Source organism: Pteropus vampyrus, unplaced genomic scaffold, assembly GCF_000151845.1.
Source record: "Pteropus vampyrus isolate Shadow unplaced genomic scaffold, Pvam_2.0 Scaffold335, whole genome shotgun sequence".
In the NCBI taxonomy this organism is placed as follows: Eukaryota; Metazoa; Chordata; class Mammalia; order Chiroptera; family Pteropodidae; genus Pteropus; species Pteropus vampyrus.
Window position 1 is genome coordinate 1,021,621 of NW_011889116.1, and position 13,351 is coordinate 1,034,971.

General features: G+C 35.9%; 1 protein-coding gene across 3 annotated transcripts in view; it reads left to right on the forward strand.

The window, feature by feature from the left end:
* TENM1 (teneurin transmembrane protein 1) overlaps positions 1-13,351 on the forward strand; it is a 745,224-nt gene that overhangs the window by 523,574 nt on the left and 208,299 nt on the right. For all 3 annotated transcript variants that reach the window (XM_011378218.2, XM_011378219.2, XM_011378220.2), the window contains exon 16: positions 5,621-5,740. In XM_011378218.2, coding sequence (XP_011376520.1) covers positions 5,621-5,740 — 120 coding nt within the window. The remainder of the gene's footprint in view (positions 1-5,620; positions 5,741-13,351) is intronic.

Below are 13,351 nucleotides of genomic sequence, written 5' to 3' on the forward strand. Positions count from 1 at the left end.
GAATGGGGGAGCGGGGACTGAGAAAAAAGAGAAGACAGACAGGGTGCAGGAGAGAGAACAGATCTCACAACTGTCTCACCGAGTTTATTTCTTATGCTCCTTTTTATACATAATCTGTTCCTTTGTGTATCCCAAGATAACATAATTAAAGTAACATCTTGAAGATCAAGGTACAATCAAAACTCCCTTCGACACTCCCTTCGACACTCCCTGTTTCTATTCTTAATCTTCTTCTTCCTGGAATTCCTCAGAACCAGCCTTTTCCCTTTTATATGCAAGCAGGCCTCTCGAGATAATCCATGCACTCCTTTGAATTTTGGGAGCTTTAGCTCCCTACAATGCCTCACAGATTTCATAATAATAAAATTGATGACTCACTTGCCTTTACATGGTTTACGCTCCCATGCCTTCCTCGTCAGTTCCTACACATTAATTGGCTATGTACTGGTCTTGCTTTACCTAAAGCAGTGGTTCTCAAAATTCAGTAACTCTGGATGTAGGGCCCAGCGGTCTGTTTTATCAAAACTTCCATGTGATCTGGTGCATGATCAAGTTTGAGACCCAGTGGTCTATAGGAGAGAAAGATAAGGAGAAAGGACTGAGGACTGACACCAGCCCCGAAATTACACAGTAAAGAGAAGATCCTTTATTTATTGCATTTCGGTAGGGGATAAGAGAATATCATAAGCCCTTTCGTCCCAGCCACTCAGAGATATTTGCATTCCAATAGGGCCCTCAGAAGCTGCAGTGCTTTAGCCCAAATGACACAATCTACAACTCTGGATATAATAATAAGCCCACAGAAGATGTCAGGAGAACCATCAAACCATACTTTATATGCAGCAGGTTTCTGTCCCTTGGAGACTTGAACCAAATGACAACTCATAGAGGAATTTTCAGGGCACGATTCCAACACTAGTGAGCAGAGGAGTCACATGGCCTTTTCCAGCCCAGTCCTTCTCAATGCTATCTATTGACAAGAGCTGTCAGATGTGGAAAGGCTTTCATCTGTTTCTATGGAGAAAACTACCTAACCTGTCCACCTGATGCTAGATCTCCTGCTGCCCAGGTCTTGAATTTTGAGTGTTACCCTTCCAAGGATGTTTATGCTCCTGTTAGTAACAAAAGCAAATAGCTGTAACTTCCCTAGCCCTGAACCTCATTTTCTTTACAAAAGATTTTAATCAGAAATACAATACTGTAAATTACATCTTCTTTAAGAAATTTAGTTTTCAGCCTTGTTTTACAAACCAACTTTTGTGCTTGAGGTCAATGCTTTTGCCTGCAGTGTTGAATGAATATTGGAAATTTGACACAGAACAAAAAATATGGCAAACGAGAAAAGAGAAGAATGAAACCAAGAGTCTATTGAAGGCTAGGGATAATTGACTATGCCATGAAAATATCAAATATAGAATGAATTAGACCTTCTGCATCAGAACTGTCTAACAAACAGCTTGTTAGTTGAATAAGGCTCTCAGTAAAGTGTATTCTGACTTGCATTTCTCATGATGCCCTGACCCTCAGATCAAACACCAAACACCAAGAAGATTCAGCATTTAGTTAAAGAGAAAAGCAATTCCTCCGGGGTTGCTTCTTTAGAAAAGTGACAGCAAGTAGACAGCTTGGCAGCAACCTGTATCCTCCAAGGAACAGGAAAAGAGACACTTGTGAGGGGTGATTTTTCCCCATGCATGTTTTTAAAGTCACATTGGACATGTCCATCTAAGTTCAAGTTATCTTGCTATAATCCACAACGACAGGAAGAGGCTCTTGTTTTTAAAGATTCAAGAAAGCAAAACATCCCATCCACGTCTGAATCTAAAAAGGAGAGCCCCGGGGAAAGATGGAATGCCATTAAGAATGCACAAACATACACACACACCAACACAAAATACAGTCACACTGGGTACTTACCTGCTGTATACATGTACAAGATCAGCTTCATGACAGCCCAGACAGTAGCTTCTATCATCTGGTTTGAAAAGTTCAGAAGAGTTCTGTATATTATTTAACTGAAAAAACATTTCAGAAAAAAAGCCAGATCCTTGAAGGATTCTGACTCATGTTGAGGGTAGTCTGAAGCACCAAAACTTTAAGAGCTCAAGATGTTTCCCCAAGACAGACCAAGGACATGCCAAGTATGGCTGCTTCATTTAGATGACAATTTGAAGAATTCAGAGCCTCTGCAACATGGAGGTATCACAATGGGAAATGAGAAAATGCTCAGGAAATAGGAATGTGGTACTACCAAAAACACACCCCCACATACTCACCTCACTTCAGCAAGGATCTAAGCTAGGAAAAAGATGAATTATACAGGCTGCCTTGGATATGGGAAGCATAATCTGAACAAATTATATAAATGGAGGAGAAACTACATTTTAGTGGCATGTGAATCAGGAAAAATAAAGCAGATACAAGGCTACTACCCACAATTTTGAAAAAAAATTAGTTTAGAAGCTGGGTGTTCACAAAGTGGTAGTTGATTTGAAGTGACACAATATACCATACTCGCAAGACTGTTTATGAAAGCTTCCTAATGGCTATCTGGGGCTGGAGTAACCAGGGGATGCAAGCGGACTCCAGCTTTCTCTTTGAAATGGAGAGTTTTCCTGAGAAGAATTTTTCTCTAGGTTTCTGTTTACAGTGCCAGTCAATATTACTGCAAATTTAAGAAGACTACTTTAATACTGTCCCAAAATTTAGACAACTTACACTGACACAGGATGACTGATGTTGGTCAAAGATTGTAGTAAGTACTAGTAATCTAGGAATAAAAGGAGCTAAGTTATTTTTGTGAAAAATGGATGACTTGGGGTGTGTAAATAATGGAAGCAAATGCAGCAAGAAACAGGGAATTTTAGAACACTTAAAATCTAATACATTACAAAGAGAGTTTGATGCTGATAAATGTAGAATAATAAGTTTTATGGGGCTTTATCATATGCTGTAAGTTGGTGTGGCTCATGAAATATAAGGAATAAAAAAAGTAGGAGTTGAAAGACAAGTCTGCACATTATTTATGAGTGACGAAGAGTGAAATGAATGAGAACAGGTAGACAATGTCGTGAATAATGATGACTTTGATGAGTTGTTATCACACAAATCTCTGTGTTTCATAAAATATGAGGAATATTAAAGAGCAGAAGAATAAAAAGACAAGTCTACTCAGAATGAGATACAAAATGAAAGAAGAGAGAAATATAAGAGAAATGCACAGAATAATGATGACTTTTATGAGAATTTCACTCACCAGCCTGGATCCTTCATAAATATAAACTGTATAGGAAATAAAAGAGCAACAAAGAGAAGAAACAGGTCTGTGTCTGTCATAAAATATCAGCAAATAATGCCAACTAGGCTTGACAAAATAAAAGCAAAAATAATTGAGCCTAGTAAAGCTGTAGGAAGACACAATGTCTAGATTAATGTGAACAAATAAACTGAGTGAGTGTAGAATTGCCTTGCCAATAGGTAATCAGCAATCACTTGGGTGGTGGGCATTATAGTTGCAAAGGCCGCCTTGCTAACTGGTAGAACCTTGACAAATTCATAATGACCTCCCTACCATCAGTACTTAGGGCAGTGTTTAACTGATTTTCAATGGTTTGGCCTCACTAACACGCAGTCTCTTCTTAGCCTTTTTGGCTCCAATCCCTATATAGTTTGCAGGAGATTTTCTCAGCTTGTTTATACTTAATCTATACTCAGTTTATCAAATTTTGCTTTGTAAAGACCTTCAAATGTTACTGTATAAAACTAAAGACAGCCTTTTATTTTCATTTCTTGTTACATTGGAATTAAAACCTGGGACCAGATCTATCAGGATTAGTTCAAAATCCAGAACTCAATGACTTTCAAATGTCTTCTCTCTTAAAACTAATGAGATTTTAAAATCTCCCCAAAAGAGAATTGGGGGACTCAGACAAGACAAAGCAAGTGTCAATATGCATTTCTGTGCCATTTGGAACTGTGACTTTCATAAAATAGCTCATTGGAAAGAAGAAAGTCACTGATTTATATCAGAACTAAGAATGTTAGTCTGAGACCTCAATACACAAAAACATTAATAGCAACAATTACACTAGCTTACATTGCGTAATGGTTTATAGTTTGTGTTGGGGGAAGGCCTTAGGTAATGCAGGATAAATCCTATTAGCATAACATATCCAGTTCCTCTGATTGCAATACCATTTAGTAGTGAAGTTTATTGGCTATAGCATATAAAACAAGCTTTGACTGGTAACTGTCTTTTACTTTTTCAGAGATTTTTTTTCTCATTTAAATGATCTTTGTAGCCATGAGTCTTTACATACATACATGGCCTTGACTTGCTGATTCTGTTTGAAGAATGTCTAATACCAGGGTGGAATTATTATGGTTACTTTGCAAAGTCATGATTTCCCTAATAACATGGCCCTTCTTAATCCAAGATTTAGCTTCCCTGGGTACCCTGAATCCCACTTAGTGAAAAACCTGACATTGATGCCCTAGGAAAAATCATTGACCTTGCCCAAACTTCCTCAACCCTACAGCTCCAGCTATAAAATGCATATTCTAGAGCTCAGGGCTTCCAAGATTAGGACTGGACTCTGGTGAAAAACTACCCCCCCCATCCCCTGCCACACACACCCCCCAAACAGCAGAGCAGTGAAAAATCTTTGTTGGGATTTGCCACTGAGCTCTCTTACATGCCAAGTTCCTGAAATTTTTTACAAATTGTTGGTCAAGCTAGAGATGAAAGTATACATGTTTCAGTGGACAGTGTCCCTGGGTGAAATCCCTGTTTAAGGGCTAGTTTAATAGAATCCCATTCTTTGATAAGGATTAAACTCATCTGTTTAAAGGAAAACCTCCTGAAATCTTTTATTTCAATTAGGCAAGAGAAATAGGGTACTACAGCAAGAGACTATGTCTCTTTTGCAGACTTTAACTCTTAAAATTCACCCAATTAAGTATACTTAAAAAAAAATATTCCCAAAAAAGCAATTTGGCAATATGTATAAAGAAACAACAATATTCACATCTATGTATGTAAATGCATAAAAAAGGCACATAACAAAATGAGATTGCTAATTAATTCTGAGGAGAAGACCAGGAACTGGGAGGGAGGCGGTCAGCAGGGGCTTTAGTCGTATCTACAATATATTTATGTATTAAGTAATGTAATGAATTTTAATTTTAATAACAGAAAAATATACTGTCATAACTAGGATGCTCTCCCAAGTTAATAATAAGAAATTCAGTGTAGAAAAAAATAAGAAACAATGAAGTGTCCTAAAATAGGGAATGGCTTAAACACATTAAGGAATACTATTTTAAGGCTATTTTATATAATAACGAAATACTGTATTAAGGAATTTCTAATTACATTAGACAATGTCAATAGTATACTGTTAACTTAAAATATCAGGATGCAGAACTATATCAAGCATAATCTCAATTTTGATGAGTAAAAACATAACATACCCTGCCAAAATGTTATTGGTAGTCACTACCAGTTGGTGAAATTGTTTTCTTTGTTATACTTGACCGTGTTTTCCAAAGTTTCACCTACTTGGTTTCTAGAATCTAGTTTCAACATGCTTTTATATTTGCCTTTGGTCTTGTGTTGCAGGCGTGTTTGTGTGATTCGAGGCCAAGTGGTGGCCATAGATGGAACCCCTCTAGTAGGGGTGAATGTTAGTTTCTTGCACCACAGTGATTATGGGTTTACCATCAGCCGGCAAGATGGAAGGTAGGTCAATATTGTTTCTGATCGTGTGGAGGCCAAAAACTGACTTCTAGCCATTAGTGAAACTTGGGCTCAGGTGATACAATATTCGTAAGCCCATCTTCCTTCTGTCTGTCTCTCAAACAATCATTGGTGATAATTATTTTCTCTACTCCCCACTTAAATCAAACCAAATTTCTCTTCTATCCCTGTACTAATAAACCCTGGTCATGTGGAAAATTTTCTAGCCTTCATCTAATTTCATTTATAAAACCAGCTTCAAAATTCAGTGAGATGATACAGATTATAAAGGAGCCACAGAACGCTTAGGCTGTTTTTCCAAGGCAGCCTCAAAATATTTTAGAAATGAAGGTGTCAAAAGGTTTCTTCCAGAAATATGGAATTCAGCCACATTAAAACGTTTATTTTAAATATGTCCTTCCTAGACTGCCTATTTTACTAGTGGCTGTAACTGATTGACAAGCATGGTCAGCCTAACCAATTCCCCTTGGTGTCTTTATAACTATAATGATTTAACCTTAAGCACTGATCACCAGGCTGCTCTCCAAGGGCTTCTTAATGTACTCTGAGACCTGGGAAACAAGACCACTAGGTAAAATCTTTTCCTTGTGAAAAAGGATTTATTCACAGAAACATTTTTGTTGCTGTCATTTAGACAGACATTTGTTCAGAATATTTAGTCAATAGGCGCATGCATCCAACTTAAAGTTATCTATTTATGACTCTCAGGAACATTCTTATAATGGCTTTTAGGTGTCCTAGTCTCCAAATGGCTACCCTTAAAATATCATACTCATAACAAGCTACTTCATTACTCACATAAAGAGAGCTTTATGGCTTGGAGCTTTATCACAGTGTGAGAAACTATCTCATTTCAAGAACCTATAATTAAACTTTATTAGTGCTAACCACTTTAGAATTGTTAATTGTTTATTTTATCAATTGCTCATCAAGAAATTGCTTATAAAAATTAGTAAATAAGATAATAAGGAAGACTTTTAACCTACTTAAGAAAACGAACTGTTTTTAAGACTTTAGTAAATCATAAGGATTATTTGTATATAAATTATATTACTTATTAAATAGCCATGTATTTGTTATAGCAAGTTCAGCAGAACAATTCTGGGTACAGGTAGTCTGGAAAAAAACACACACACATACACACACATATATATTACTTATACATGTATATATAAGCAGTAAAAACTACATATCCTTTCAAATATTCCATAATCAGCACATTAGTAATTCAAATGGACCTTTCTTCCAATTAGGTTGAAAGATAGAAGTTTGGTAGTTCACTCACCAGTTACTTGTACACAAAACTGACCACTCCTTTGCCAGCATGTCCAATCATGTGCCAGAAAGTGAGAAATGGATTATTTCTTTAAGTAGAATATGCCCTCAGGGACAATTGACTTCTCATGGAGAACTGATGGGCCCTCGGGTTGTTTTTTTTTTTAGCTTGTGTGCAAAGGTTTCAGTGAATTATTTGATATTAACAAGAGAACATAAAAGAAACTTGATGTCTAAAAAGTTTAAAATTTTGTTTACAGGTTATAGAAAACATTACAGAGGGACAATTTGTGTTTTTAGTTTTAAGTAAAGTGCCAAGACCCTCCTCTATGAGCTCACTGTGAAAACTAGGTTTATGTAGATGACAGATACTAGCCAGAGTCCCCTCTGGCAATAATTCTCCCCCAAGGATCTACAAAGGGTGTCAGCATTCAAGATATGTACTCCAAATGCCAACTAGACTGTCCCACTATCACCTCTTGGACATAAAGTGACAATGTGATGAGAGTTTCCATTTATATGTCTCTGCTCATTGCTACCTCAGATTGAGTAAGTACATTTCAGAAGAGGCTATCATAAGGAAACTATATATGAGGGCAAAAGGAGTATAGAAAGGCTGTAATTAGCAGATACCTAGTAGACAGAGTGTGATGTGCAAGATGCTATAAGGACCCTCTGTCTCCAATTCTCAATCCCATTGGTCTGCCACTGTGCCTGTAGTTCCCACTAAATGTATCATTGCTTGTGGTTAAACTATTGATTCTCCCTAAGTCCCTGTTAAATACAAATTTGTTATGTGGGATTTAGAAATAATTACCCCCATTATCATCTGCACAAATTAACTGACAGTTTTCCTTATAGAACCAGGAAAAGTCTAGGTCATGGGACCAAAGTGATGTATTAAAAGCAGAAAGAAGGATGGGAGTTAAATACAAGGCCCTCTAAAAGTAAGAAGAGAATAGATATGCAAATTAGGAGGGGTCAAAGTATCTGAAAAGAAAAAAATGGCAATTCTAAAGGAAAAACAAAGATATTAGTATCTACTACATGCCAGGCATTTACATAGATTTCATTCTGTTTCATACTCACAAGAATGTTATGAGATAGGAATCATTATTATCATCCTCCCCATTTGGCAAATGAGAAAACGTATCCAAGTTAACACAGCTAATAAGGGTAGAGCCCAAAAATTTAACTCAAGTAATCTGGCTCTTGTCTTCTGTGATTTACCACCTTCAACTTAGATAACAGGAGCTCACTAAAGTGTTGAAAAACAACTGTTTATAGATATTTCAGCTAGTGATGAGCCAAATAGATAAAGGGATGATCTTTAGAAGATTCTTGGGAAGCATTAAGGTCTCAAGAACTTTGTTTGGAAAACTTTAGAAATGAAGAGAGAGAGCTCCCTCTGATTCCCCTCAAGGCAAGAGTTTCTTCACTTATCAATACCACAAGGCAGAGGTAATCATTTGCATAGGTTTCAGTAGTTTTCCATCTATGAATAGGTTTGACCTATTATGGATTGACAACAGTCTCCAAACAAATATCTCCTCTTCTTTGGGTTTTTTATATGTACTCTCATAAAACTTTATAGCCTGGTTTTTTGTTTGTTTGTTTGTTTTTTAGAATAAGAATAATAATGATTTTATTTTACCTTCATTTATTCCTTTTTATCATTCTTTATGTAGGTCAGAGTTCATGACCTATATTATTTTCTTTCTCTCTGAAGAACTTCTTTTGATATCTTGCAACTCATCCCTCTTGGTGACAAATTCCTTCAGTTTTGTTTGTCTGAGAAAGTCTTTATTTCCTCGTTGTGTTTAAAGGATCATTTTGCTGGATACAGAATTCTAGGATGATGGGTTTTTTTTTTTTCCTTTCAACACTAAATATTTCACTCTGCTCCTCTGCTTGCATGGTTTCTGAAGAGAAGTCTGATGTAATTTTTATCTTTGTTCCCCTTTACGTAGATATTTCTTCCCTCCCTCTGGCATTTTTCTTGATTTTTTTTTTTGTCTTGATTTTCTGCAGCTTGAATCTGCACATATGCCTATGTGTAGATTTTTTGGCATTTATCATTCTTGGTGTTCTCTAAGCCTCTTAGATTTGTGGTTTGGTATCTGTCATTAATTTTGGAAAATTTTCAGTCATTATTTATTCAAATATTTTTTCTCTTCTTAACTCTCTACTCCTCCTGGTATTCCCATTACATGTATGTTACAGTTTTGTAATTGTCCCAAGGTTCCTGGCTATTGCATTCTGTTTTTTTTTTTCAAATTAAGTTTATTGGGCTATCATTGGTTAATACAATTATATAATTTTCAAGTGTACAATATAATTTGATATCTGTGCATTCTATTGTGTATTTACCACCCAAAGTCCAGTATCCTTCAACTACCATATTTTTGATCCCCTTTACCCACTGCAACCTCTTCGTACCCCGCTATATTTGACCTCCTTTACCACATCTACATCCCCTCTCCTCACCCACTCCCTACGCTCTGGTAACCAATACTCCATAGTTCATGTCCATGAGTCTCCGTTTGTTTGTCCTACTCGTTTGTTGCTTTTAGGTTTGTATCCCACATATAAGTGATATCATGTGATTTTCAACTTTTTCTATCTGGCTTATTTCGCTTAGCATGATTATCTCGAGGTGCATCCATGTTGTTGCAAATGGCAGTATTTCATCTCTTCTTATGGCTGAATAATATTCCATTGTATATATATATACCACAGCTTCTTTATCCAGTCATCTATCGTAGGACACTTTAGTTGCTTCCATGTCCTGGCCACTGTGAATAATGCTTCTATGAATATCGCTGTGCAAATATCTTTTTGGATATGGGTTTTCAAGTCTTTGGGGTAAATGCCCAGTAGAGGGATTGCCGGATCATGGTAGATCAGTTCTTACTTTTTCGAGGAACCTCCATACTGTTTTCCATAGTGGCTGTACCAATTTGCAGTCCTACCAGCAGTGTATGAGGGTTCCTTTATCTCCACATCCTCTCCAACATTTGTTATTACTTGTCCTGTTGATTATAGCTATTCTAACGGGTGTGAGATGATATCTCATTGTGGTTTTGATTTGCATTTCTCTAACAGCTAGCTATGTTGAGCATCTTTTCATATATTTGTTGGCCGTTTGTATGTCCTCTAGGGAGAAGTGTCTGTTCAGGTCCACTGCCAATTTTTTGATTGGATAATTCATTTTTTGTTGTTATTGAGTTGTATGAGTTCTTTGTATATTTTGGATATAAGGCCCTTATCAGAGGTGTTGATTGGAAATATATTTTCCCATTTGGATGGTTGCTCTTTACCTTGTTGAAGATTTCTTTTGCTGAGCAGAAGTTTTTTAGTTTGATGTAGTCCCATTCATTTATTTTAGCTTTTAAATCCCTTGCTTTTGAGGTCAAATTCATAAAATCCTCTTTAAGTCCAAGGTCCCTGAGTTTAGTTCCTATGTTTACTTCTGTGCATTGTATTGTTTCAGGTCTTATATTCAGGTCCTTAATCCACTTTGAGTTAAGTTTGCTGTGTGGTGACAAAAACAGTCTAGTTTCATTGCTTTGCAGGTAGCTTTCCAGTTTTCCCAGCACCATTTATTGAAGAGGCTTTCCTTTTTCCACTGTATGTTTTTATCTTTTTTGTCAAAAATTATTTGTCCATATAAATATGAGTTTACTTCTGGACTCTCGATTCTGTTCCACTGGTCTGTGTGTCAATTTTGCTGCCAATAACAAGCCGTTTTTGTTTACTGTCGCTTTGCAGTATAATATAAAGTCAGGCAAAGTGATTCCTCGAGCCTCGCTCTTTTTCCTCAGGATGGCTTAGGTGACTCGAGGTCTTTTGTGCTTCCATACAAATCTGATGATTTTCGTTCCATTTCTTTACAAAAAGCCGATAGGATTTTGATGCATATTGTAATAAATCTGTATAATGCTTTAGGTAATATGGTCATTTTAACTAGATTGATTATTCCAATCCAAGAACACGGAATATCTTTCCATTTCTTTGTATCATCTTCGATTTCTTTTAATAGGGTCTTGTAGTTTTCATTATATATGTCCTTCACGTTTTCTTAAATTTCTTCCTAGGTATGTTATTCTTTTTATTGCAATTGAAAAAGGAATTATTTTTTGCATTTTTTTTTCTGACGGTTCATTATTAGAGTATAAGAACACCATGGATTTTTGAACGTCGACTTTGTATCCAGAGACTTTACTGTATTTGCTTATTGTTTCTACTAGAGTTCTTGTGGAGTCTTTAGAGATTTCTATATAGAGAATCATGTCATCCGCAAATAGTGACAGTTTGACTTCTTTGTTTCCTATTTGGACACCTTTTATATCTCTCTCTTATCTGATTGCACGGGCTAGGACCTCCAATGTTATACTGAATAACAGTGACGATAGTGGAAAAACTTGCCTTGTTCCTGACCTTAGAAGAATGGTTTTTAGTTTTTCACCTTTAAGTATAATGTTAGCTGAGGGTTTGTCATAGATGGCCTTTATAATGTGAAGGTACTTCTCTTTTGTACTGATTTTGTTAAGCGTTTCGATCATAAATGAATGCTGTATCTTGTCGAAGGTTTTTTCTACATCTATTGATATGATCATATAATTCTTATTTTTTAATTTGTTTATGTGGTGTATCACATTAATCGATTTGTGCATGTTAAACCATCCCTGTGCCCCAGAGATGAAGCCAATTCGATCGTGGTGTATAATATTTTAAATATGTTTCTGTATTCGGTTCGCTAGTATCTTATTTAGGAGTTTTGCATCTGTGTTCATGAGAGATATTGGTCTGTAGTTTTCTTTTTTTGTGTTATCTTTACCAGGTTGTGGTATCAGAGTAATGTTGGCCTCATAAAATAAGTTGGGAAGTATTGCCTCGTCTTCGATTGTATGGAAGAGTTTGAGGAGAATAGGTATTAAATCTTTTTTGAATGTTTGGTAGAATTCACTGGTGAAGGCATCTGATCCTGGACTTTTACTTTTTGATAGTTTTTTTATGATTATTTCCATTTCCATACTGCTGATTGGTCTATTTAGATTTTCTAGTTCTTCTTGATTCAGTCTAGGAAGATTGTATTATTCTAAGTACTAGTCCATTTCTTCTAGGTTATTAAATTTGGTGTTATATACTTTTTCATAGTATTCTTGCATGATCCTACGTACTTCTGCAATGTCAGTCGTAATTTCCCCTCTTTCATCCCTGATTTTGTTTATTCGTGTCCTTTCTCTTTTTTCTTTAGTGAGTCTAGCCATTACTTCTCAACTTTATTAACCTTCACAAAGAACCAGCTCTTGGTTGCATTTATTTTTTCTGTTTTTTTTGTTTGTTTGTTTGTTTGTGTTCTATTTCATTTATTTCTACTCTAATTTTGATTATTTCTTTCCATCTGCTGACTTTAGGCTTTATTTGTTCTTCCTTTTCTAGTTTTTTAAGATGAAGCGTTAGGTTGTTTATTTGGGCTCATTCTTGTTTTTGGAGATAGTCCTGTAATGATATGAATTTTCCTGTTATGAATGCATTTGCCATGTCCCAAAAGTTTTGATATGTTGTACTATCATTATCATTCATTTCTATTTATCCTTTGATCTCTATTTTAATTCTTCTCTGACCCAGTTGTTCTTCAGTAGCATGTTCTTTAATCTCCATGTGTTTGTGGTTCTTCCTAATTTCTCTTTGCAGTTGATCTCTAGTTTCAAAACATGATCAGAGAATATGATTGGTATGATTTCAACTCTCTTATATTTGTTGAGGCTCTGTGTCCCAGTATGTGGTCGATTCTTGAGAATGTTCCATGTGCTCTAGAGAAGAATGCATAAGCAGTGGTTTTGTGATGGAAGGCTCTATAAATGACTATTATGTCTAGTTGGTTTAATGTGTTATTTAAGGATGTGATTTCCTTATTGATTATCTTTTTGGATTATCTATCCATATCCAACAGTGAGGTATTTAGGTCCCCTACTATGATGATATTTTGGTTTGTTTCTCTCTTTAGTTCTGCTAGTAATTGCTTAACATATTTGGGGCTCTCAGTATTGGAGCATATAATACTAAGTGTTATGTGTTCTTGGTGCATGATTCCCTTTATCATTATGAAATGTCCCTCAGTATCTTTCTTTACCTTTTTTATTTTGAAATCTATTTCATCTGATATTAGTACTGCTTACTCCTGCTTTTCTCTGAATGCCATTTGCTTGAAATATCATTTTCCACCCTTTCACTCGTAGTCTATATTTGTCTTTGGAGCTGAGATGTGTCTTCTGGAGGCAGCATATGGTTGTTTTTTGGTTTTTGATCCAT